At 46.6% G+C, this 27,158-nt stretch overlaps 2 protein-coding genes and 3 non-coding genes across 6 annotated transcripts in view; all 5 read left to right on the top strand.

Moving 5' to 3' along the window:
* Nucleotides 1-1,167: 1,167 nt before the first annotated feature.
* On the top strand, nucleotides 1,168-6,845 carry LOC144729342 (large ribosomal subunit protein uL16). Its single transcript, XM_078609533.1, has 6 exons — nucleotides 1,168-1,371; nucleotides 2,072-2,130; nucleotides 3,522-3,629; nucleotides 4,646-4,784; nucleotides 5,437-5,599; nucleotides 6,583-6,845. The coding sequence occupies exons 1-6, from the start codon at nucleotides 1,349-1,351 to the stop codon at nucleotides 6,736-6,738; spliced, it is 648 nt and encodes a 215-aa protein (XP_078465659.1). The 5' UTR covers nucleotides 1,168-1,348; the 3' UTR covers nucleotides 6,739-6,845.
* LOC144729513 (small nucleolar RNA SNORA70) lies at nucleotides 2,886-3,013 on the top strand. Its single transcript, XR_013587715.1, has one exon. It is a non-coding gene; the product is annotated as a small nucleolar RNA SNORA70 (small nucleolar RNA).
* Nucleotides 5,045-5,181, top strand: LOC144729512 (small nucleolar RNA SNORA70). Its single transcript, XR_013587714.1, has one exon. It is a non-coding gene; the product is annotated as a small nucleolar RNA SNORA70 (small nucleolar RNA).
* Nucleotides 5,807-5,939, top strand: LOC144729511 (small nucleolar RNA SNORA70). Its single transcript, XR_013587713.1, has one exon. It is a non-coding gene; the product is annotated as a small nucleolar RNA SNORA70 (small nucleolar RNA).
* Nucleotides 6,846-10,755: 3,910 nt separating the features above from the next.
* Nucleotides 10,756-27,158, top strand: part of NUP210 (nucleoporin 210) — a 41,941-nt gene continuing 25,538 nt past the window's right edge. Inside the window, exons 1-12 of one of the 2 annotated variants that reach the window (XM_078609528.1) lie at nucleotides 10,756-11,327; nucleotides 15,111-15,256; nucleotides 15,835-15,966; nucleotides 18,538-18,634; nucleotides 18,895-19,045; nucleotides 19,849-19,981; nucleotides 20,353-20,496; nucleotides 21,425-21,493; nucleotides 22,871-22,977; nucleotides 23,799-23,939; nucleotides 25,653-25,790; nucleotides 26,566-26,721. In XM_078609528.1, the coding sequence (XP_078465654.1) occupies nucleotides 11,104-11,327; nucleotides 15,111-15,256; nucleotides 15,835-15,966; nucleotides 18,538-18,634; nucleotides 18,895-19,045; nucleotides 19,849-19,981; nucleotides 20,353-20,496; nucleotides 21,425-21,493; nucleotides 22,871-22,977; nucleotides 23,799-23,939; nucleotides 25,653-25,790; nucleotides 26,566-26,721 (1,638 nt within the window). In that variant the 5' untranslated portion in view covers nucleotides 10,756-11,103. The remainder of the gene's footprint in view (nucleotides 11,328-15,110; nucleotides 15,257-15,834; nucleotides 15,967-18,537; nucleotides 18,635-18,894; nucleotides 19,046-19,848; nucleotides 19,982-20,352; nucleotides 20,497-21,424; nucleotides 21,494-22,870; nucleotides 22,978-23,798; nucleotides 23,940-25,652; nucleotides 25,791-26,565; nucleotides 26,722-27,158) is intronic. The other variant, XM_078609530.1, reaches the window with a different exon arrangement.

Raw genomic sequence — 27,158 nt, 5'->3', positions numbered from 1 at the left:
GGCATAACTATCGGTCCATATGGTTTACCCCGTATTCTTTGTACAAGAAAATTGAATTTTTAGGTCCATACGGCGTACAGCCGTTTCACTACGGGCAAAGAAAATGCCTATTGTTTGTGTTTCTCTCCCTTGTGATGTAGGATGAACGTTGAAATGTATAAGGGCACGGGTGACCAATAAGGTCTGCATTGGTCTCTAAACACACTCCTGCGGAGGGAGCTGGTAGGAACGTTGGGTTGCTCGGTCAATGGCCAGCGTCAACTGCGGCGTGGTGTATTCCGCAAATATGCCCGACTGTGAGGGCAGGCACAAGCCGGCGTGAGTAGGTTAAACGTTGAGTTTTATAAGGGCACCACGGGGTGACCAGCCCCTCCCCACCCAGCCCCACCCTCCCACCCCCCACCCAGCCCCACCCTCCCCACCCAGCCCCTCCCCATCCTCGCCACCACGGGGTGACCAGCCCCTCCCCACTCAGCCCCATCCTCCCACCCCCCACCCAGCCCCACCCTCCCCACCCAGCCCCTCCCCATCCTCGCCACCCAGCCCCTCCCCACCCTCCCCTCCCCACCCAGCCCCACCCACCCAGCCCCTCCCCACCCTCCCCTCCCCACCCAGCCCCTCCCCACCCAGCCCCTCCCTCCCCACCTAGCCCCTCCCTGCACGACGGACACAATAATCCCCTGTGGGCTGGTGTAACCAGGAGGTTCCTACCAGTATAAGAGAGAGCTACTGGATAAGGAGTTGGCAGCTTTGTGTACGCAAGAATAGAAGCCAGCAGTGGCTCGAACGTGGCTGAAAAACGTGACACGTCGTGCCCAGCGTCACCGCGTAAGGTGACACGACGCACGCTGAATGCGACGTGACGTCATCATAACGGTGAACGATGACGTCACGAGCACGTACAGGCGAGCGCATTGTCAATGCAAATAGGGGTTTTATTTTACTCTTCAAAGCAACGATCGGTAAAATGTCGTAAAAGGGGAATTGCGAATAACATAGACTGTTAAATAACGAAATTATTAAATTACAATTATTTTAGCGCGGTGAAATAATCAAGCAAAAATATTTACACAATTTCGGGGGAAATTAATTAAAAGTGGTCTCCCCCTTTCATCGCCAAATGGTTTCGTCCGTGACTCCTTGAAGCTTCCGGCGGCCTCCCACAATCCTTTCCGTCGGGCGAGGTAAGATGGCTGCAGTGGTTGTCGGTAGTCGCCGTTGAAATCCTTAAACATCCCGGCCGCGTTATCGATAATCAATCGTGCGATTTTACAAATAGGTGCTCTAACATGGCACCAATATTTATGCGTTCGTATTTCTTGTCTGCCCCGCCAGGCGATCTACCAAGATGGGTCGCCGTCCCGCTCGCTGGTGAGTAGGCCTTAGTCCCGCCACAAGGCCTCGAGTCTAAAGTTCCACTTTAGTTACAATTATGAATTTTGCGTTCGCCTTTGCACTCTTGATACGAGTTAAATAGTTTAACAACTTTGGCCGGTTTATAGTACGGCAAAGTATACTGTAGCGAGTATATTTATGAATGGACACGCCTTTGTCCAAGTCGCCTTACAATTCCTCGGAAGCTAAGCAGACGTGGCCTGTTTAAGACTTGGATGAGCGAGCATTCATTAAGTAGGTGCTATAGGCTGTTGCGCCGTCGCGTTGAAGGCAACGGCAGTACACTATAGCAACATATGTTGCATTGTACTACGCTCCCAACGTGTGCTAGGCCGCGCTGACCGGCGTGGTGAAATGGTAAAATAAGACCCCCACGACCCAAACTGTACAGGGAGGACCTCTCATCCAGCAGTGGATTGGCAAAAAGGTTGTCCATATACCTCGACGAAACCCCCCGTTATAGCAAAGTGGAATCCTTGCTCTCCAGCTTTAAGTGCTAAATGGCGGCTTCTCGGGCAAGCTTAAAAAAACATCCCAATTATTAGCCCGTATCTGTAAAATTTTAGCATGCAGCTATGTTTGCTGGGTGGCATGTGTCCAATTAAAACGTGTTCATACAGACTACAATGCTAATTTATGCGAGAAACAAGCTCGTTCGTGCGTGTGTGGTTTATAGTTACAGATACTGCAAGAACAAGCCCTACCCGAAGTCTCGCTTCTGTCGCGGTGTTCCCGGTGAGTGGTCGAATGAAAACTCGCCAAATGAATATAATCCTTAAATAAAATAGCGCTCCTATAAGGGTGCCGAGCTGCGGCGCGGTTGTGTAACGTCCCAGGTCAAATGCGACTGAAATGTAATGCCACAAATGAAGTAGGCATTGGCGCAAGAGGGCAATGTGGCGAACGCCATTGCGCGTTGGTGATGTGCTTTTGTCGCGTCTGTGCTTCCCGCCTTCAACCCGCACTGACCAGCGTGGTGAAGTATGGTCAAATAATCCCCTGTTGGACGTGCAACGCGTGGTTGGTCCCGATCCAGCAGTAATAGCTTTACAAAAGGGGCCCTGCACATGAGGGCAATTGGATGGCGTGTCTAAAATCGCTAATGGGACAAACATCACGTGTAATTATGGTTAGCCTATGTAAACGGTTATACTTTTAATAGCAATATATTAACTCATTCTTTATATTAACTCGCCTAATGTGCACCGAAATCGCGGTAATTGTTACAAAGGGGTTAATTAAGTACTTGTACGATCCCTTGGTCAATTTACTGCTAGATTAGTGCCTCGCTACGCCGTCCTAAGTGTGTAAGTGATTTTTAAAACCATACTGCTTTTCACACTGTTCATTACGGATTGATGGAACCGGGGAGCATAGACAGAATAAAATATAGTACAACGGTTTTTGCCGCACTGTCCTCTGGTGGCCAAAACAGTGACCCAAGTAGAAGTGGTCTACTGTAATGTGGTGGACCCTCGTAAGCCTCACTTTTGCACTTGAACAAACCGACCTTCATTTAATTGGTTGTTGGTGTTCATTGGTGCGCATATCAAACCCCTTGGTTTGTGTAAGATCTCCGTCACATATACGGAGCCCTAAAGGGACCTTGGAAACAGCACAATTTCACTTCGTGGCGTGTAGTCTGAGACATGCATGGAGGTTAGATTTACCTAACAATGTCAAAGTATGTCAAAAAACGCAATGCATGGCTGCCCTGAAATAACAGGCTCGGAGAAGCCTTCCTATCTAAAAGACCTGTTATGGCCTGTACACAAGTGCCTACGACTAAATCACCCAGCATGCACCCTACATATCCAAAGCCCGGAAGTTAACTATCAAAATTTATACTTGTGATTTGGTGGCCACCAAGCACAGCAGAAATTGCAGGGGGCAGTGCAGAAGAATATTTTGGCTTTTACTTTATTACAACGTCTATTCCCATAGTCACACCAGCGTGGTGAAATAACCACCAAAGCCCTCTGTAGGGGGCCTCAATGTATCTAGAAAGGGATGTACTTGTTCATGTATACATACTGATTTAATTACCTATACACAAGCAGTGTGCACATTAAGCCATACGTATTTGTAGTGAATGATGACTCATCCTTGCCACTTATCTCTCTTAGATCCCAAGATCAGGATCTTCGACCTCGGGCGCAAGAAGGCCCGCGTGGAGGAGTTCCCGCTATGCGCGCACATGGTGTCAGATGAGTGCGAGCAGCTCTCCTCGGAGGGTGAGTGCGCAATATCCTGTCTCTTTATAAAACGTTCAGTATGCACATTTTTTTTAAGCAACTCGTACATATACTTTGCTGCAATTTTTTTTATTATTTTGGTGCAGTGACATGGCCGGGCGGGCTCACGTTTGCTCCATTTTGCAGAGGTTGTAACTCTGCGGTCGCCCAGGTTGATACTACTAGTATTTACCATAAATATGCACCGTCTGCTTTATAGTGGATATTTAAAGACCTCGTGACATAATTTAAAATCAGTAGGCTGTGTGCTCGTATCGTGGTCCTAATTAGTTTTTATTTCAAATTGAATAGAACCACATACCAACATTGCCGCCTAAAGACGAGTATACTCGTCTGGAAACCACAGCGCCTATGTGATAGCCTTGCACTTAAGAATGGTGTGATTAGAAAATAAACCCACTAGGCTGTGTAGTGGAGAGGAAATGGCACAGGATGCTGTACAATTAGCAAAACATACATCTACATAGTTTCAAGGATTTGTTTTTTGTTTGGAGTAGGGAAAGTGGAGAGAATGCTTTGTATGTAAGTTGCGGGGAAGGATGCTATAGGCAAAAGGGATTGAGATGACATGGGGGAATAGCATTACAGCAAATAGGTTAAGTGAGCTTGTCTGTGCAGTTCTTTGGATTTTGGACTGCACAAAAAATGCTTTATAAAAATATAACTACGTAGGTCCTTCTGAAAAAAAAGTTGTTCGACTGACTTTTAGTAATTAGTAGTGGCTCACCTGGTTACAGGATTAGCAAGTTGACATGCATATTCCAAGCTGACAAACAAACAACCATTATCATGGCGTTGTTGCAGCATAACATTTTTTTACTGTTTGAACGGCATTTTTTATCTGCTTATAAACGAACAAACCTCTATCATTAAATATTCCCATTGTACAGCATCTTTGAGATGCAATCACGTTTAGTCGGCGCTGTATAAATCCAACTTTCATAAATTCCTGAGAGAATTGTAGAGTGACTTCAGTTTTTGTGTGATTATGCCAGCGCTGGAAGCCGCCCGTATCTGTGCCAACAAGTACATGGTGAAGACGTGCGGCAAGGACGGCTTCCATATCCGCATGCGGCTGCATCCCTTCCACGTCATCCGCATCAACAAGATGTTGTCCTGTGCAGGCGCCGATAGGTCAGTGCCAGGACGCCATGTGGCAAGGGCGATGGCAGGTTGCACGGCATTTGTTTTATCATTTTAAGCTGGATTGTCGTGGTTGAAAACATATTTGTAGGCTGGATTTTGCCGAATATATTCGAAATTTTGAAATAGATGCTGCATATATAAAACATTTTTTAAAATCAACAGTTAAGCTAAAATATTATTGGATTGGAGTTTCTCCCACCGATATGGATTTATATACATTTTTGATGTCTATGCAATTCGGTGTAAATTTGCACTCTATTAAGCCGACTACCTTTTATTACATTAATTGGTAGTGTGCAATGGGTGCATAAAACAAACATACTCCTTGGTTTGTGTAAGATCTTCGTTCTGTGTACGAAAACTCTTAGGGACCATGGAGACAGTAAATACATAATGTGACATTTAAGTATATATAAAACATTGTAGACGAATGTAATGTGTGGGGCCACTTGCCGCCTTTATTTTCACATCCAAGATTAATATTCTTGCCCTGTTACTTTTTTTTAAATGTACGGTTCATTCGTTTCTTTACTGTTCCATGTGTTCTGGCTGCTAAACAAATGTGCATGATGTACATAAAGAGGGTGGTGCTTGCAGATGACAGCATTGATGTAACCGTTCTGTCTTGTACATTCTCCAGGCTGCAGACAGGGATGCGCGGAGCCTTCGGTAAGCCTCAGGGCACAGTGGCGCGCGTGTCGATCGGCCAGCCCATCATGTCGGTGCGCACCAAGCCCAACAACAAGGAACACGTGGTAGAGGCTTTCCGTCGCGCCAAGTTCAAGTTCCCGGGTCGCCAGAAGGTGAAAGTCACAACACCCATCGAATTTAAAAATTTATTATTTACTTCTCCCCCCAGTGCCTTAGGATGCAGTGCCTTACCCCATTGTGGCTCTGTGCACAAGAAAGCTGTTATGCACATGGCTGTCCTCATGCTTGTGGTTCTCAAGTGCCATGATGGAACAAATATATTTAATTTTTTTTGTATGTCTATGCAATTCGGTGTGAATTTGCACTCTATTAAGCCGACTACCTTTTATTACATTAATTGGTAGTGTGCAATGGGTGCATAAAACAGACTCCTTGGTTTGTGTAAGATCTTCGTTCCTTGTACGAAAACGCTTAGGGACCATGGAGACAGTGCATACATAATGTGACATTCAAGTATATATAAAACATTGTTGACAAATGTAATGTGTGGGCCCACTTGCCGCCTTTATTTTAATTGTTTTATTATTTCCTTTCTACGTGACTTTACCGAAAGAACCAAGAAGAAAAATATATTTCAGTATGTGAAAAATAGTATTTACACTTCAGCTGTCCATGAAAAGGTGTTTATAGCAAACCATCGCAACCAACCAATTGCTCTATAAAACTTTTGGCAAACTGTTCATGTCAGGTCATGTCCCAAAAAACTGCAGTTTGTAAAAAAATATTCTTGCTGGTTTGTAATGTATCATGTTACTTTTAGTTCTTGAGTTTATAAGTAACATTAAAGTTTTGTAAATAGTCAATTGTTACACAGTAAGTTTGTCTATTTAGCTTGTATGGTTCACCCTGCATTTGTATGGTCTATTTTACATGGTTTTCCATTGGGTTATCTGGTTTCCCCCCCATAGCGAAAAACATACAATATCATTGGTTCTGGCCATACATTCCAATGCAGAACCCTCCTGAAAGGAGTCCGGGTACATAAGTAATTGTATTAATGTCAATGAGTTCAACTTGTCCTCGTGTCTTCAATTGTGTAAAGCACACTAACACACGGTCTTCCTTTGTGCCACAGATCCACGTCTCAAAGAAGTGGGGCTTTACCAAATTCGACAGCAAAGACTTTGAGGCAATGCTGGCTGAAAAGACGGTGATGCCCGATGGTGTGGGTGTCAAGTACATGCCAAACCACGGGCCCCTGAACAAGTGGCGGGCACTGCACGCCGCGTAAGAAGAGACAACTACCATCAACTGGGCACACATTTTCTACCGCTTACCCGCATGAGCCTGGGATGTGTTGCCTTGTGAATTTGGAGAAATAAAACCTGTCCTCTGAAACTTGTTTTTATGATGTTTAATTGCACCCAGTGGTTTTCTTAAATAAATTGGGCATTCAAGTGAATACACCATACTTGGTTTTAGAATTGTTGTTGAGCGCAAGCCTGAAAGTCTTGCACATGGCGTTCAGCATAGAGCACTTGAGTCGAGCAAATAATAGATGTTTTTTTAACTGATGGTTATATAGGCACGTTGAAATACAGACTGGGAGGCAGCTACAAAGCCAACTGCAGAGAACGCTGAACAGTATAGAAGGGACTTTGGGAGGAATAAGGATTAGCCACATTTTGCACTAAAACTTGGCATCTAATGGTTCGTTGCAACACCCATTACAACAGCAATTAAAAAAAGTGGCCATAACATGTAAAATCAGCAACATGTAAAGGAGACCAGATGACCCACATACGCACCAGGACTTGACAGCCATTGAAAAACCAAGCATCGCCAGTTTTAAGCAGCTGAGTGACGAAGCCGGAGACACGAGCCCAGTGTACTTTCCTGCCACCCCACGATGTCCACTGCCCGTGATATAACCATGCTATTGTGATGTCGCTGCAACAAGGCGGCTACATCACAATACAACAAAGTCCGTTTAACACAGGCTTTTGCGACCAATATCCACAATACAGGTGTTTTTTGGGTTAGATCGTGTCAATATATAAATGTGTCTTTTGACCCACCGACAGCCACAAATCTGGCTCTCGCCTGTTGAAGCTAATTGTAATTACTGGCGAAACGTACTCCGATTGTAAATGTTGCTTGGCTCGACAGCACACAGGTGTGCTGTACTAGTGACAAATTGCCATGTTCTGTTTACGTGACAACACTTACTAATTGGCTGTGGTGGGTTTAACATTTACACGATAATTGTTTTTTTACCCTTCTATCTGGCGACAAAACTGACACCTTTTTACAGGGAATCATGTTTGCATAGACCGCAATACCTGCAGTCATACAAACAAAAGACAACTCTGACAATGTGCACTGTCATTGAAGTTGATTGGTCCACACCCGAGACAGCTTGCCTTAGAGCCTAGTCTCACATGGGTTGAACACCGTTTTCTCTGTCGCTATATGGGCAGCTTGTACTGGTAGGAACGAAGTGAACCAGCCTACAATAGATTATATCGTCCATCCGATGTCCGATTAGGTGTAGCAACATCGCCCCCTACTGCAAACACTTGGCAGGACCCTACAAAAACCTTTAGACTCAGGCTTTCCTGGCTAAACAAGTGTAACATTCCCTGAGATAGTTTTTTAATTCCCTGCGATAGTTTTTAATTTAAAAAATTTACTCATTCCCTGAGATAGTTTTTAATTAAAACATTTAAATTAAATATTAACTCACAGCGGCCTGAAGCCTAGAACTAGGCCTCAAACTCTCCCTTCGTATCGTACCCCCGCGTGTGTGAAAGGGAGTTAATGTTTAGCAATGTTACATTCCCTGATGTTTTTAAATAGAAACATTTAAAGCTTTTACATTCATAATTAAAACATTTAAATTAAAAATTAACACAGCGGCCTACAGCTAGGCCTAAAGCCTAGAACTAGGCCTCAAACTCTCCCTTCGTATCGTACCCCCGCGTGTGTGAAAGGGAGTTAATGTTTAACAATGTTACATTCCCTGATGTTTTTAAATAGAAACATTTACATTTAAAGCTTTTACATTATTAAAACATTTAAATAAAAAATTAACTCACAGCTGCCTAAAGCCTACAGCTAGGCCTAAAGCCTAGAACTAGGCCTTAAACTCTCCCTTTGTATCGTCCGATTAGGTGTAGCAACATCGCCCCCTACTGCAAACACTTGGCAGGACCCTACAAAATCCTTAACACTCTGAGGCTTTCCTGGCTAAACAAGTGTCATAATACATTATGTTAATATTCTGGTTATTCGTTCCTACCAGCCCACCCCGCAGGGACCTGTTTTATTGGCCAATAAACGGCTGTAACGGTGGTATTGTAATGTCTCCTCTCTAGTTATTGCAGTGTCTCAGCCCTAGTTATTGCAGTGTATCAGCTCTAGTTGCCGTGGTAGCGGTCTCCCAGGGTTCAGTTCCTGTAAGGGTCATCTCCACGAGTATGCCTTTTATAATCCAGGTTTTTTTGGGTTGGATCGCGCAAATATGTGTCGTTAAACCCACCACCACCCGACACAGCCAATTAATAGTACGTATACCTTTACTCGCAGCCTTTCTACGGGAAACAAGCGGAAAACTACCCGAGGTTATTATTACTATTAATTTACTATGGGGAAGGAGCTGAGAATTATTTTTAATAGTGCGTGGGTATTTACCAAAGCAACGTTGCTTCTTCGGCTGACAAGAGCTCCATCACCTAGACTCTAGAGGGAGTGCTCTTACCAATAACAACTGGTAGACCAGAACTCATACGGTATTTTACTGGTAGGAACCTCCTGGTTACACCAGCCCACAGGGGATTATTGTCCGTCCGTCCGTGCGTGCATACAAAAATGGGAGGGGTGGGGCTGGGTGGGGAGGGGCTGGGTGGGGGGAGGGGCTGGCTGGGGGGTGAGAGGGGTGGGGCTGGGTGGGGAGGGTGGGGCTGGGTGGGGAGGGGCTGGGTGGGGGGAGGGGCTGGCTGGGGGGTGGGAGGGGTGGGGCTGGGTGGGGAGGGTGGGGCTGGGTGGGGGGTGGGAGGGTGGGGCTGGGTGTTGAGGGGCTGGTCACCCCGTGGTGCCCTTATAAACTCAACGTTTAACCTACTCACGCCGGCTTGTGCCCGCCCTCACAGTCGGGCATATTTGCGGAATACACCACGCCGCCGTTGACCCTGGCCATTGACCGAGCAACCCAACGTTCCTACCAGCTCCCTGCGCAGGAATGTGTTTTACAAGCTAGCGTGACTGAGGGTGAGCAGATACCAAATTCTAAACCGGTCCAAAGTTAACAGCACGATATTTGCTCTATCAACAATGTGGATTGAATGAGAGAAACCCGAAATTCCACTCCACGTGCACTGAAGCGGCAACTTTACCACCGACCAATGTGTTGTACCTTCCCCGTGTTTCAGAAATGTGATGTGCAAAGTCAAAGCGATTTCCCGATGAAATAAGCAATTGATGCTTTTGTGCTCATCTGTTTACAGCCCCCCCCTCCCCGCGCAGAGTAAGTGGTGGAAATTCCACGTTCTTATGACGGGATGTGGCGGGGAGTCTGGGATACGTGTCGAGTAATTTAAACAATAACATGTTTTTATATAATTGTTTTACTATTATCCAGAGGTGGGACAAAGTCATTGTTATGCAAGTCCAAGTCGAGTCGCAAGTCATCAAATTCATGACTCGAGTCTGACTCGAGTCCAAGTCACATGACTCGAGTCCACACCTCTGCTATTATCTTAGTGGGGGTTATTTATAAATCGGTCACTGTGTGTGTAGTGACCTCGGCTAAAACATTACGATGGACGAGACAGGTCATCAATGAAGGCAACGCGCACGGGATAATGTGCAGCAAATATCCATCAGTGGATAGACAATTGCTGATATAATGTCAAACATATATACTGTACATTATATATTTTGTTTTTTTCCTGAGTATCGATTAATTTTCTGGTGCCACCCTCTCTCCCCTCCTCACCCCCAATCCTTCTCAGGAAATATCAGATAATGAATCTCAAATATTTTTTCTAGATTTGAAGTTTTCGTGACTGAAGGAATCCATACATACTCTTTGGTTCTTTCGGTAAAGTCTCGTAGGTATAAAATATTTTATTGCAATTTCATTTTTTGGCGCCAAAACGTCTCGCGCGCGCGCACGTGACGCGTCTCTCGCGCGCGGGAAACCCCCCTCGTCCCCACCCCCCTCCACTCACCGCTTCACATTTCCCAGCGCGGATTGGCTCCATGGGGGGCGGCGGGAGCCAATCAGCTCGAGTCGCGCGGCTCGGCTGTCGCAACGAGGAGGAGGAGGCCCCCTCCATCGCAGCTTATCCGGGCTGGGAGTTCTAATCGTGGCGAGAGCACGCTTTGCCCGAGGCTGTCGGTGGCGCTAAGGAGAGTTAAGTGAGAGGAGGAGGTGAAGATTCCGCGTCGTCTCTCCTCACGCAGCCACGGCACCGTTATTCTCCAGCGCCGTCGTCGTCATAGTCCGCGTCGATTTCGTGCGGGCTGAGGTAACCACCACCTCGTCAAGGCTGGTCCGGGTCTCACCGACGTGAGATTTGAAGTTTTCATTCAATAATTCTTTAACGCCACACGAGGACGAGGAGGGTGGTGGGGGGAGAAGAGCAAAAGAGCAATGCAGCCGACGACGGCGGTAGAGGCCTGGCCACGCCGGGGCGACCGCCTCATCAGTGGCCGCCGTCCGACTCGTTCTGGACTGTCTCTGTCGGCTCTGTTGTTGTTGGTGGTGGTGAACGTGGCCGAGGCGTCGAAACTGAACGTGCCCAAGATCCTGCTGCCGTACGCGGGCGCCTCGCAGATCAACTACACCTTGGAGGCGGAGAGCGGCTGCTACAGATGGTGTGTATGTGCATCTTTCATGTGTATGTGCATCTTCCACGTGTATGTGCGTATTTCATTCATCGCGATCGGTTAACCCCCCCCCCCCACACTAACACCCGGGCTGGGTCTGTCGTCGTGACCTGTAGGGTTGGTGCACCTAGCCTGGCACCAACCGCCGTGGCGCCGGCACTTGGTGCTGATTGGCGGCTGGTGTTGTTGGTGTGTGTTGTGTCAACTGTGTCTCGCGTAGTCTAACCCGTCCTGTTGTACACTCGTGTGTTTGTGTATTCCCAATGTCACCCTACACGTGTGTGTGTACAGTACGGTGTTACCCATCCTTCACGGTCATCTGTTTACAGTGTTTAATGTCTGTGTCCCTAATGGTGTACACTGTACACACACACACGTGTGTGTGTGTGTACAGTACGGTATTGTCCATCACCCCACGTGTGTGTACAGTACTTCACAATTCTCTCTTTGTACACCCCGCGTGTAACTTGCGAGATAAGTATGCCACTTATAGGCATATCTGTTACTCCATCTGCTATAACGAGACACTCGAGTGCTTTGCTGCGTGGTGTGAAATATGTATCGACACTACAATCGCATTCGACACGGGTTTACGCCAGCGGCTAAATGGGACACGCGTGTCAAGAAGCAGTGAATAAACTGGGCAATATATGTTGTTGACTTAAAGCTTTCGTGACTGCAGGAATTAATATATGGTTTTAAATAAAATATAGGAAGTCGGCGAGAAAGAGAAGTGGAAGGTTTTGAGCGCAAGCTTGAGGAGTGGTAAGAGAAGCGTTAGCGCGACACTGATGGGGGAGTAAAGAAGATTCCAGACTAACGGGGGTCGTGGGGGGTCAGCAGAATATAATTAGCGACCTGCCACTGACATTTGGTTGACTGAGCTCGCTTAAGAAATCTTCCGAGTTAATTATTATTTTTGCACGATACGTTGAAGACCCCCTATGAAAGGTGAAATCAAGTTAATTTATTAGGTCTAGCCCTTTGAGCCATTCGGCTCTTGAATCGGGTGCAACCGCAACAAAGAAAAAACAAAAACATGAACAAGAAAACATCTTAATGTGACTATATGCAAACAGAAAATCCAAGGAAAGACAGCAAAATATTGCAGAAAAAGCACCGTACACCAACGCTGTGTGCAAAAAATCCCAGTGGGATGCAAGTCAAACAACAACAATAACCACAAGACAACTTAGATTAAGGCCATCAGTCTAACTCCGTACCACAACAAACAACATGGCCAAACCAAAAAAATGCCTGTGTGTTTAGTTTGTCGTCCTTCCCCTGCACCTCCGATTAGATTAGTACGGTTGGTTACGTACGTCACGAAAGGTCAACATACATATATCAATTGCACAATAGACCCGACCTGCTGAGTTCGATAGCCAGCCAGGGATAAAATCGGTGCCTTTTTGATAGCTAAACCAGTCTTGGTCCCCTTCACCAGTGTGGTGAAGTATGGTCAAGCAACTTACATGACAGGGCTTGAGGGGAGACCTTAATCTATCAGTGGCTTGAGACAGAGGACTCTACAGTATAATTATACAATTGTGCATTCTGCAATGACTTGCAATGTAACTCGAGTACACACAATGACAGTACGCTTTAAATAAATGATTAAGCCACTACTACCTATCCAGATGCCCCAAGATAAACGGTTCTTCTCAACGCTGTACTAATCAGTGAGTGCAGGAGTTACGGCTTGCAGCTGCAGGCGGGGAACTGTGGTCGTGTCAGGAGTGCGTTGAGTGACAGGAACAGCCTGCTACGTGCCGGAGTCTGTCCCAAGAATTGAGACAGATGCTTAGGAAATTGACGACGTTCCTTGCACCTACAGTCGATTGTCTGGGGTTATGGGTGGGAGTGTTAGCCAGAAACACGGATAACGCAAAACGTTTATACATTAGGGCTGTAAAGAGGTCTATTTCGTTTCCTATGTAGACTGGGGATGAAGATATGTTGTAAAATGGATTGTCTTTGTGTTTGTAACTAATAATGTACCTGCCAACATGCTGTGGCCACTGAGTCGCTGACTCCCAACGAGTGAGAAGCAGTTTTTGTACTCATCTCATTCAAGCGTGGTTAATCCCCAAACAAGGTAATCCGCCCTCGGAAAATTGAGAGTTTAACTGTAATTGGCACCAGTAGCAGTGTAGAAGAAGCCGCAGCTGGGTTTAGTTTAGAAATATAAATACGGCCCTTTGCAATAACACAAGCGTAGAGGGTAATATAATTAACTTATATGTTACACATGTGCTCACTTGGCAGAGAATCAAGCATGAACTCCACGGTGCAATATGATTCCCTAGACTGGTAACTAAATTAAATTGAAGCTGGCACTATGGATTATATATGTGGGGTTATGGGGGAAGAATAGTGCAGCTGATTAGCAGGCATCCGTGTCAGAACTGTAACAGATGCGGTGATGGCCACTGGGGGTGTGCCGCTTTCAATCGGACCTGTGATTAGTTATTACAATAACAGCAACAATCTTCGGTGAAACCTTAATTTCATTGTGATTGAAATCCATTACGAATGACACCATTGTAATTTATCCTAGGTCTGATTATAGTGCACGACAAAGGCTCAATTTCACTCGTGGGGGTTTAAGTTTCACGGTAGCAATATGGCCGTTAACAGTTCATTCAGCTCGCGTGCATGGCGGGGCTGAAAAATTACACCTGGTTTGGCCACGCGTGTTGGTGGGAGGCGTGTCACAGGAAGTTGCCCACTGCTCAGTCTTGGCTGTGGCAGGGAAGGGCCTTTATCAGTAGCAAAAGCAATGGCTGAGTAATAGGGAAGGGAAACTTTGCATTTATTTGCGGTTTATGAGCTGACCCATTTCTGTTTCACGGAGTCTGTCTCACAGAAGGGTGTGGCCAGAAGGCATGTATGTATGTTGAACGTCTTTCACTCCGTACGTAGCGGAGGTGCGGTTCGGTGAGCACAACGGAGAGCTGCCTTGACACCTTACAGCCCGTGTACAGCCACTGCTGGATGAAAGCCTAATCAGACCTAATCGGTCACGGGGGTTTCTTACCATATTCTAGATTTGAAGCTTTCGTGACTGCAAGGATTCATACTCTTAGGTTTTTTTCGGTAAAGTCACGTAGGTAAAATAAATATAATAAATAATATAAATGTTTACCTACGTGACTTTACCGAAAAAACCTAAGAGTGTTTCTTACCATACTTCACCACGTTAGTCAGTGCGGCTTGATGATGGGACCAGTTCAGATGTCAGCACTGATATCAGCCTTGGCCAAAAATTAAACTCAGGTCGCCAAATTTATGGTGAAGTGCACGAACCACTGCTTTATTGCTCCACCACTGTAATATAACACATTTCTGACTTATACTGTACAATTACAAGACCACCTCACCCCCCCCCAAGTCAGCTGGCGACCTACACAATAATTCTTGAGTGTTGCTACAGTCACCTGGATTTTATCACAGGAATCGTTTTCATTTTAATACAGCATGACATATGATTGATATCTTCACAATGGTGTATCTTTTTCAGAAAAGAACGTCAGCCACCTAAAAATGTTATTGTTGCCACAATCATAGATAGCCACCATCAAAAATGGTAGCCATCTTGGAAAAATGGTAGCCGTTTATGATTTTTAGGTGGCTAACGATGTTTTCTTATAAAATGACCCTATGAGAATTTAGTTCTCGAATTACCATTTGTGCGATTTATTCATGTTATCTACTCCACTCGTATGTGCCTGAGGCATTCTTGACGTCTGCTATTTTGCCGCCCTCCAGGCAGTCGTCCCGGCCTGAGGTTGCGAGCGTGGAGGCCGTGTACAGCACCGACGATGCAGGGCAGCGGTGCTCCAGCCGCGCCGTGGTGTCGGCCCGCGCCGCCCAGCACACCCGCCTCACCACCATCGTCATTGCCGAAGACACAGGTGGGCAGCCAGACACACCTTTCACCTGCTCCCACCTGGTTATTGCTTTCACGGATAGTGGATGGGTCACAAGATTCGAGCAATCTGCCCCGGTCAAACTTTGCTCAATTCGAGGTCACTCAATCTCCGCTACAATCTCCGTTGTCTGGAATCCCTTCACCCTGACCATTTACTTGGTCAAGACACATCTTCTACTCAAGCCCAGGCTATAGACCAGGGGTGAGGAACCTTTTCACTGCAAGAGGCCTCAAAATGAATCCCCTCTAGTATCTTATTAATGTGCCTAAGATGTTTCCAGTGACAGATACATATTTTTTGTCCTTTTTTATGTGTAAGGCATGATGGGAAGCTCAATCCTATAGTCAAAATGATCCCTCTTGTGCCGTTTGGAAATCACATTTTGCGTATAGAATGAGTTTCTCATTTGTTGCTAGACTGCACATACATTTTCTGTCTTATGAGTTTCCATTCATTTACGGAAGTGGTAGGATATTTTTTTGTTTGTTTTTGCTCGGTACTGCGAAACGTGCGACGTGATAATTTACCTTACGTGCGCCCGCCACTCTTCCCCCCTGTAGTGTCGGGCCAAGTTCTACGGTGCGATGTGATCGTCGACACTATCCAGCGCATCCAGATCGTTTCGACAACGAGAGAACTCTACCTCGACGACTCTCCACTGGAACTGACCATCCAGGCCGGCGACCGCGAGGGTGAGAGCACCCTGCTGTTTGACAAATGCCACAGGGCAACCGGAATTTGATTCTTGGCCATCGCTAACACAGGTGGCAAGTCATGTCTGAACCCGTCCTGGTGCAACTGCCTTGCGAACACACACTGACCAGCCTGGTGAAGTATGGTCAAACCACCAGAACTGACTCAGAATGGAGAGGCCTTCATTCAATAGTGGACTGATAAAGTAATTGTATTATTAATCATGATTTATAAACACACATTTAGAGTATTTGGCTGCAATACATTTCCACATGATAGCTGTTGAGCCTTCATTTGTGACCCACTTCTGAAAAAGAGCTATATAACTCAATGGGCCTTACCTGGTAAAATACAAATAGTTGAGATTAATGTACATTGCAATATCATACATTTGGACCTTTTGAAGTGTTCAAATGTAATCACAACTCAAGATCCTGTACACATTAGGGATACATGTGAAGTATTGGAAATGACGGCAGGAAACTCCTTGACGGGTAACACACTTCTTTTATTAAATCTTCACTTATCTCGATACAACGTGTAGTCTCTATTCTTCCGCGTACGGTCACCAGACACCGGTACAACTCGTAACCTCTTCTCTTCTTATAACACACCGTACTGAACTCGTGTAGACTCCAAGCCTCTAGCTACACACGCCTCACTCGCCTCGTGTAGACTCTTCTCGTGTAGACTCTATGCCTCTGGCTACACACACATCACTCGTCTCGGGTAGACTCTTCTTGTGTAGACTCGTCTCGTGTAGACCCTACGCCTCTGGCTACACCCATATCACTCGTCTCGTGTAGACCAGGGGTCGGCAACCTGCGGCTCCGGAGCCGCATGCGGCTCTTTACGGGCTGCTTCTTGACGATATGTACGTATGTACAGTATGTACATAAATGCATTGCGGCTCTTGAAATACTGAATTTTGTACCGAATTGGAAAGAAATGGCTCTTCTTGTTATTTTGGTTGCCGACCCCTGGTGTAGACTCTAGGCCCCGGCTACACACTCGGCATGCTGACACTGCATGCTCACACTACCCCCGCCTCTGGGTTACACCTAGTCCTCGCAGGACAGCGGGACTAGGTACCGCAGGGCCCTGGCTCTTCTTCCCGTCTTCAGTCTTCGCTGGTTACACTCTCCCCGTGCGCCTGTGCGCATCCCCTTATATAGTCGTTCCTCCCGGGAGACGGAGCGGATGCGGACCTCGATGCGAGCATCGCTTGTTAGTGAACCAATCACAACGCGTTATCTGTACGATCCTTTTTCCCCAACGCGTGTTTCCACTCACCAACCAATCACGCCGCGCTGCCACTCGATCACTCCCCCCCCAGCACGTCACCGGCACCCAGCCAATCAACACCACACAACCCACGATCCCGCGCTGACCCCTGATCCCTCACCGTCAGCGCGCGTCACCACCCACACATCCAATCACAACGCGCTGGCACCTGATCGCTACCCCAGCGCGTATCACCACTACACATGTGTAGGGGTGATACGTGCTGGCAGTAGGGATCGTGGGGCAGCACGTGGTGATTGGTTGTGTAGTGGTGACGCGCGCTGACAGTGATGGATCGTGTGGCAGCGCGTGGTGATTGGTTGTGTGCGCTGACACAAGCTGGGAAAAGGGATCGTGTGGCAGCGCGTGGTGATTGGTCGACTAGGGTGGGTGCTCACATCGCGGTCCGCATAGGCTCCGTCTCCTTGGGAGCGGAGGACTATAAAAGGCGGTGCGCGCGGGCGCTCGGGGAGTTGGTGACCAGTAAAGACGGAAGACGGAGGAGGAAGAGATAGGGCCCTGAGACACCTAGTCCCGCTGTCCTTGTAAGGACCGGGACCCTGTGTGGCTCAGAGGCGGGACCTTGGGACCCGGGGCTGGACGTCCGTGTGAGGGCCGGGCCGCGGGACCCAGTGGTCGTGACCCATACCCAAGCTGGGGTGGGTCTGTAGGTTCCCCTGGATGCTACGGGGCTGGAATGCCCGTGTGTGTGTAGCCGGGTGGAACGTGTAGCGTAAGCTGTAGTAACCACACGTGTCGGGTGGAACGTGTAGCGTGAGCTGTAGTGACCACACGTGTTATTGTGGCAAGACAAGTGTTAATAAAGTGTGCTACCCGTCAAGTGGTCTCCCGCCGTAATTTACAATATTACACATGTACATTTATCACTTTTTTTTCGACTCACTGCTGGTCAGTGCAAGTTCATGAAGATGATATTATAGAAGTACAGTGTAACAGTGTACATTATTTTTCTGCACCGCCCACTGTTGCCCACTAGGCAGCCCTGCAGCAGCCCTGCAGTAGCCCAACGCCAGCCGAATCGTGCTTAGTGGTCACCCATCCAAGCATTATCTAAGCTTAAAGCTGCTTAGCTTCCGAGATCTTCCAAGATCGAGTGCATTCTGAGTGACTTGGTAATAGGCCTTTTGGAGCAATTCGATATAACCTTAATGTTGTTTGTTTTGTAAAATGTTTGCACAAGCAAGGCTTTTCCTTGCTGCTGTAAGGTGACAATGTGACATCACGTTCAAATCACTTTTCCACCTTCCTGAATTCCACCTTTACAGGAAACACGTTCACCACCCTTGCTGGGCTGCAGTTTGATTGGACGACCATCAAGGATGAGGAGGTGCTGTCCACTGCCGATGGACACAACGCCTTGCGGTGAGGGACAACAACAGATGCATGAACAGTTGTGAATTTACACATCAACAGTTTTTCACGTGTAAATATTAAGTAGAAAGCACTTGCTAAAATGGTCAATGGTGAATGGAGACATCATCTGATTGGAATACAAATTACAATAACTTTAGAACGGAAATGTAGCGTAGGGGCTTGCTAAATTATGATATTCTTTGATGTGTGCTTGTGTTTTACTAACCAGTGCATTTCCGTCATGTTTGTACGATGCTGTGCGCATGCAGATTTCTCCGGTTCTCCGAGGCGGCGTACCGGCCACCGGCCTACATCCTGGAGATGGAGAGGAAAGGCCGGCAGGGCGACCGCATGCTCGTGTCTGGCCTCAAGACGGGCAGCGCCCGCGTCAAGACCAAAATACGAGAGCCCCTGTACAAGGTGGGAAACACGAGTGTGCGAATATACAGAGACGAAGATCTCTTGGCCATTTAGACTGTTGTGGAGCAATTGCCACGAGTACCTATTAATGCAAGCACTGCACGTGAATGTGTGCTGTGTCCAGCACCATGCATGACCACCTTTGTCTTCCTATGTCACTGATGTTGTCGACAGCTGGGAGCAACTACAGATCGCTGGGTTTTGGTAAATTTCTCGCTCTGTGGGTTACATAGTGTCTGGTTTGGTTGTCATGTGACAAACGTCTCAGCAGCAGGGCAAATGAGAAGTCACCTCCCAGAGGCAGTTCTTTAGAATGGGGTAGTGCACTGATATTTGAGTGCCACTTATCTATCCAGACAATACCACGGAGTCAAGACTTTTAATGCATGCAACCTCATTTGCTGTTGTTTTTTTACATGGTTACTAAGCAAAGGGCCAACATGTCAAGCGGCCAGTAACAAACGGCACTGTCAAAGTTGTATTAGATAAGAGTTAACATGTTTCTTGAGCAAGGTTATAACAGCTTGGTAAAAAGAGGCTATGTGAGGCAATGTTAAGGTTCAGGAGTGCTTCTTCATTGAGTGTTTGAGCCAGCTGGCTAGGATTGGGCAAGGACATAGTCCACTTTTCACCCAGGCAATCGGAGAGCACATACTTAGATATTTCTTATCTAAGTGCGTGGGAGGAAGCAGAAAGAGATGTTGTTTAGTTAGAATATGCAAAATATATGTATATATATATGAAATGGTTAAACTTTGACCTCAAAGGAACTGCTTGCCTGTGATGTTTGGCGGCACTTGCAGGCCGTGGAGGCGACCGAGGTGCGCCTCCTCATTCTGGAGAGCATCCTGCTGAGCCCCTCGCACGACGTGTACCTCCTCGTAAACACGCACATTCACTACCACGTGCTCAAGGTCAAGCAGGGCCGTCTCATTGGTAAAACTACCCCCTCCACAGGAGTAACAATATACACAACAGTCGATTTCCATACAGAAAAATGAGCGATTGCAACCGTTGGTGTCGGTCCTACCATCGTACCTTATTGAGATTTCTTTAATGGTGTACAAAAAGTAAGTGGCACCTTTGTTGCTCTATAATAATGCCTTGTCATGTGTCACGTGACACGACTGTGCTGCGTGTATTATGTGCGCACAGCTTTTCCCTTGTGTACTCCTATCTGCCTCGCTGCAGTCTAATGCGCGCATCGCCTCCATGCGGAGCAGCAACTGTGGTGCATTTTCCAAACGGTTGAAGGTGTGTAATTTTCTTTGCACGTGTGTATATTTTGTTCTGTTTGCCTGGTGCAGACATCCCGATGCCGTCGGAGCAGTATGAGCTGCAGCTGCAGGGCCTGGTGACGAAGGATGGGCCTGTGGCCCGGCTGGATGCGCAGACCTCCATCCTGGTGGCCCAGAATCTGGGGCAGACAAGCCTCCTCCTTGTGCACAAAAGCATCCTCACCCTTTGCCGCGTGTAATGAGACGCCTTTATTAGCGTGTCTGTGACTAATTTCCTCTTAGGACGATTACCAACAGTCCACAAATTATCATCCTCCCGCATACAGCACTCATTAAAGATTGAATTGGCCAATTATCCCAATGCAGATGAAGGACGTTATCATCATCATCTGCCTTGACTTATCCACTGCTACATGAAGACCCCCCAAAACCTGTCACCATCTCGCATGGCCCTGCAATATAACAAGCCACCTAGCCTCTGTATGTTAGCTGTTTTCATTGCGCCTTTTCTGGAATGGACATAGCCTGGAGCACTTTTTCTTTGGCTGACATTACATTATTCTTCTCAACCAATCGTCATCCCTTCTAGCGATTTGTCCTGCCCAAACCCACTTTTCTTAACAATCCCAATGATCTATATGACCATCATACGTTTGTTCGTGTATATTTAGAAAAAGTTGTTCTATAGATTAATTCGAGCTATATTCAGATGGTGCTATTGGTTTAATGTTGCCATGAGACAAGGAAATTAAATTTCACAACTTGCAGAGATGAACCAATGTGGTTGGCAGCAGAGGGCAGGGCAGAATAATCCCTTATTCTGTACTTCCATTCCCCCACGTTTATGCTCCCCGCCTTAACCAGTCCGCTCTGACCAGTATTGTGAAGTGTGGTCAAATGAACTTCACGTTCTGGACAGCATGAGGAGGCCCTTATCCACCTGTGGCTTTGACAAGAGGTCTGTGTGAGAATCTTTTTTGACAGGGTTTTGTTGACTCGTCATGTGGTTTGCCAGCTCCAGTGTGTCTGGCATTGGCAATAGGCGGTGCGTACGATTTTCACCACGTATTTTCTGGGCCATCGGCTGTGATTTGCATACGTCGTATGCTGTACCTGGGACTCCTTGACTCGCCGGAATCAGACATTCGCATGCAGGGCGTCTCGCGTCTCCCCAACTCCACCGTCTACGTGATCGAGGCCGCCTTCCTCGGTGAGCGCCATACCTACAACCGCCGCACCCATAGGTTCCCTTCAGATTGTGTCATAGGAAGGGGGAAACCTTAACAGCGCATTGCTCTTATACCTACGATAATTGCCCAGGAATGTGTCCTTAACGCCCGTGATGTCACTCCACATTGACCAGCCCCCCTCGTTAATATTCATGAGCAGGTGACATCCTCCAAATGGACACCCCCCCCCCACCCCTCATTAATAATCATGAGCGGGTTACATCACTCAATATGGAGTACTTCCCCCCCCCCCACTAATAATTATGTGCAAGTGATGTCACTCCACATGGACCCCCCCCCTCATTAATAATCATGATCAGGTGACGTCACTCCACATGGAGCACCCTCCCCCCTCATTAACAATCATGCGCAGGTGACGTCACTTCACATCGAACAGCCCCCCTCCTTAATAATCCCCCCTCCTCGGCGTCAACTTACAACCATTACTACAAAGGCAGAACCCTCACGTCACGCGATCTCCGTAACGCTATTGAGACATCAAAGTAAAAAGGACGTCATGATGAACAAGGGATTATAACCTTAAAATGAAATAGGTCTGTGTCACCGCACCCTTAGAAATTGCACACGCATTAATGCAATGAATATCGCGTCGCGTTCTGCTTTTCACTTGCAAGTTTCAGATTTACTGCAATACACCCGTCCTTGGACGCACTAAAGGCTAGTTATGTATATTATATAACTTGGGTGTTTGTCTTTGGCTGTCCAACATTAGCTTCAGCCTTCGTTAATGTTGAAAAAAACCTCACAAAGTACAATTGTGATATCTCTGCAATGACATTTTCTGAGTTTCTTCCTTATCAAGACATTATTTCTACCTGATTGACAGTCCTTATTCGTTGACATATACCGCAGTGGTGTCACGAGAGAAAGCTGTGACAGCGCACCTGATAGTCATGTTTGTTTATCGCTTATAGAGCTGGAAGATTTGCATCATCCTTGTACACAAAAACCATGTATATATATCCAACATGAGAAACATTTGTTTTTGTGGGTTTACGTGTTCCATTAATGGGAGCAGTGAGGGAGAACGTGTGTATGTGTGTGTGCGTTGGGTTGTATGGGGAGTTGTAGCGTGCTGCGTTACAAACTCGGCGACCCCAGTGATGATTTTCTGCACTAGGTCATGGACCTCCCCTAGGTCGACTCGGCCTCAAATGAGTACCTGGTGCTATGTGTAAAAATCGCCACTGGAAAGACAAAGGCGGCCGGGTGTGGTGTTGGCCACCCACCCCCTTGTGTGCCGTACCGGCCTTCGTAGGTGCACAGCACTTTCCTCAACGGTCTGTTGAGGCTATAAAGGGGGATCTTTGTTTTTTGGGTTGTGTATGTGGCGGCAGGTTTTCTGATCGAGCCGGGAGAGCACTGGGTGTTGGAAGTGGGGCGTGAGTATTGGATCAGGGTGGAAGTGTTCGACAAGAATGGCAACCGTATTCACCTAACTGACGTAAGTGGCAGATGCACATCACGCACATTGCTCTGCGGACCTGCTGTCTTTCAATACAATACCCAATTTCCATTTATCTAGTGAAAAGTCTATGCGAGATTATGGGTTTCTGTATAAGTCTATGGGTCTCTGTTTGTCTTGGTGTGTGTCTCGCTCAGTGTGTCTTTGTGTGACTGTCTCTGCATGTGTGTCTGCCTATGCTGTTCTTGTGTCTGTTTTATCATTCATTCTTACCTGATGATGGTTGCTTGTGTTGCAACCGAAACGTCGTATTCTATTATTATTTGATTTTATTTTCTACGTGACTTTACCGAAAGAACCAAAGAGTAATATAATGCAATGTTGATTTATTTAGTGTCTTAATTGCAACCGCATCTTTAAGATGATCTGCAGAGACATTGGGCATAGTTATTTGTTTTATTTGATTTTATTTCTACCTACGTGACTTTACCGAAAGAACCAAAGAGTATGGATTCCTGCAGTCACGAAAGCTTCAAATCAAGATTGGGCATAGTCTTTTTTTTGTGGGAGAATGGGGTCTGTCATTGCCAGAGGAAAAAAGGAAGGTCTTGAGACTGGACTTGGGTAGAGAGCCAATATGGATGGCTGGGTGCTGGGAGTTCCAGATTCTGGGTACAGCAGAGGAGGATGAGTAACCTTCCACTGAGTGAAGGTTTACTGGGGGCTTCCTTTTTACATGTCCATAATATTGCAGCCTTTGTCTCTTGGAACCTTAGATATTTTTATTGACCACACTCAGAGCGAGCGCAATGTGATATTTTCACTCCATTCTGCTTCTCGGATTGACTTGACGTGTACAGAATGTGCGCATCGAGACAACGTTCCCGAAGAAATTCTTCAACGTCCTGGAGTCGAACCTGAATGGGTCGCAGCATCGCGTGCAGGCCCTGCACCGGGGACAGACTGAGGTCAAGGCCATTCTCGCCCACGTCCTGGCTCCGGTGAGTGTGTGTGTGCGCACCGCGTGCGCAGCTGCTTGTAAAACAATTGCAATTACCTGTACCACTTGTCTGCTTTCCCAGCACAGACCCACACTTAGCAAACACACCATATAAGGCAATAAACGGTGCACTTTTTTAGGACTACGAACTGCTCATTAAGCTTTTATTGGCATCCGAAAAAAAATTGCATAGCACACCGTTGACACATTTGTACAGATATTGTCATCATTACTGTCATGATAATTTTACATGTTGATATATTGACAGGTAAATTAACTTAATTGATAACCAGGGGTGCATTTAATGGGCAGAGCGCCTCAAAGCGCTCCAGAGTGCTTGTGGATTGAACTACCTGTTCGCAGCCCAGAATGTATCGTAACGTAACAGTATGAGAAGCTACCTTGCTGAGCGTTAGATGGGGATGTCAAAATCCAGCCAGTCGCAGGCACCGTACCTTCCTGTGAACTCTCGGTTCGTGGGCATGACACGTGCGTTTATTGGCTGACCGGGTGACATAACCCCACCATTGTGAGGCTCTCAGCGTCCTAATGCACCATTCTTTTGGAGCTAAATTCGACCTCGTAGTGCCACGGTAGAGCGCTTTTTCCCATTGATCGCACTCCAGGTATTAGCCCGTTGAGACCAGAAGTCTCCTTTAAAAGGAGGACCTGGATTTTAGTACAGCAAAGAGAAAATTCCATTTTTAAACTCAATGCTGCGAAACACCATTCAATTTTTTGCACGAAAGAATATGTATATAAAAGCTTGATCATTATTAAATGCTTGAAATATAACATTGTTCAATTAAAAAAACAAACGTTAACTGTTATCTATTGCAACTTCGATAATAGTGTTTGGGCCTTTCGGCCTGTGCTGAGCAACTGTGTTTAAATTTAGAAATGTCTGTACATTCAATAAAAAGTTTCTGAAACATTTGAATTCAGAGTTGTAAGATACATTAAACTTTAACTGCCACCCATCCGGCTCGGCTAGTTTCACTGAGTTTTTTTGCCAAGAGTCTACATCAAGGAAGTCAGTCACTCAACTGCTCATTCACAATAATTAATTGAAATTGATTCTGAAGCTCACAATACAGACAAGTCTTTTTGATTTGTATAGGTTGTATGACCCCCTGCAGTGGCTGTTGATTCGCAGTGTTGAAAGTTAAAATGTATTCTTCAATTGAATCATAACTCCAGGTGTTATTGCTCCATACTTGGGAGGGTGAGACCTTTGTCCCCTCCTCCAACGATTGATGATTTGGACCCATGTATGGTTTTTCTCCAAAGTCGGGCACTCTAGACTTGACTTGTCGCCCTGTCCAGTTCGCGTTGTATGGTATTTTCAACCTTTTTATGCTAAAATGCAACTCAAATAAGCTGGACAACACTGAATTAAGTTCATAAGAAATTTGAACAATTGGATGATACTGGGAGTATTAAATGCAAAGTTCTTGAGAAATGTTATGGAGAGATTTTAAATGGAACGCCATTATCTCCAACGTCTTAGAATAAGGACATGGCATGTGGAGAGAGAGAGAGAGCAGCTCACATTGTTCAGCATTTTTAGAACCACTATTTACGAATAATTATTCTTCATAAAATAAAATTATGATGAAATTAGGATGATTGTGTACACGTGACCTGCACTGAGAAATAACTGCTTCTTCACCTCTGCGGCTGTGGAACTGCGTTGTCATCTTGTGCCCTGCAGAATGGAAAATCGCTGGCTCTGCCGCAGACAATCTCAAACCAGCAGGAGGTGGAGATTTTTGACCCTATCGTTCTGCAGCCGCCCCTTCTCATCTACCCGTGGCAGCCCAGCCGCGTGCATTACCACTACACGCTCAAGGTACATGGGAGCGGTGGGTAGGAAGGGTAGGGGGAAGTTTAGTGTTCATAATCACACGTGGTTCAGCTCTTTTCAGTAGTGGAACTCAAATTGATCGAAAGAAGAGGTGAACAATAGCTTATCAGACCTATGCCTGTTACCCTTTTGTACGTCTGGGTTTTACAGGGTGCTCCAGTTTCCTGGCATTTAAAATACTGAAACAGAATTGGCCAAGCATCCCTGTGCAGGATTCTCTGGAAACAGTTTTGGAACTCAGTGATGCATTACTGGATAAATCAATTATTAAAGACATACTTAGTGGCTCGTTTTGTTTAAAACTAATCTTTGGCTACCGATGCGATGACTTTGTGTCAAAACGGCATGTTCGGCAGGAAACCAAGCTGAGACTACCTCTACAATACAGGAACGCCAACGACTGTACGGCAGTCGTTTGCCATTGGTTGATGCTGCCACCAGGTTCTCTCCTAGATAATCTCATGGGTGGAGGAGGAGGCTGAGGGATCGACCACAAGCTTCGTGACTGCATCAGCTTAACCGTTATCGTTGACGTTTGGAGATAGAAAGGGAGCTCACTTGGGGGCTTTGCCAGGATGGGACCCTACGGGTTCACGCCGGAGGGTGGACGATGCCACATGCTGTCTCGGCGTATGCTCCCAAAAACCAACACATGCATGATTGTTGGTGTTACCCCTGGCGGTCTTTCATAATTGAGCCATTGCAATCACCCGTAACCTGGTGGACGGCAACAGTGACAACCTGGCGGTGTGCGCGGCAGGCTGAGGGTGGCAGCGGCAACTTCAGCTGGTCGTCGACTGAGACGGAGGTGGCCACGGTGACGGTGCGGGGGCTGCTGACGACAGCAGATGCGGTGGGGACAAGTGTAATCCGTGCCAGGGATGTGCAGAACCCTCTCCATTTTGGCAGCATGAAGGTGAGGCTCTGGTCTGGTAGTCCAACAAAGATTCATATTTACTCGGCATGCCACAACTTATCGATTCAGCTATGAAAATAGTCAGGATAGCCTGGTGATGGTAGCACACAACTATGACCGTCGTGGTACCATACCCTGACTTTCCAGGAGAAGGCAGTACAGCAAATGTGGACTCCACCTGCTTTATCTGTATGGGATAGATTGTTGCCCCCTTGCATGTGTGGGTTTTCTCTGTGTGATCCGGTGTCCTCCCAAATGTAAACACTCATTAATTGGCCATTAACACCTTAATATATAGAGGACTGCAGAGCTTGTGGGGAAAATTGGTGCCGGCTGACCACTTGGCTGTCTTTCCTGTGTCCAACCCGCGTCGAAGTCGCCCTCTGTCTCTCTTCGAGAGTGAGCATATACTGTGCGCCAGAGGTGGGACAAAGTCA

The sequence above is a fragment of the Lampetra planeri genome, chromosome 32 (genome assembly GCF_965212315.1).
Source record: "Lampetra planeri chromosome 32, kcLamPlan1.2.h2, whole genome shotgun sequence".
In the NCBI taxonomy this organism is placed as follows: domain Eukaryota; kingdom Metazoa; phylum Chordata; class Hyperoartia; order Petromyzontiformes; family Petromyzontidae; genus Lampetra; species Lampetra planeri.
The sequence above is the reverse complement of the archived record's forward strand: the minus strand, read 5'-3'. Positions and strand labels throughout refer to the sequence as shown.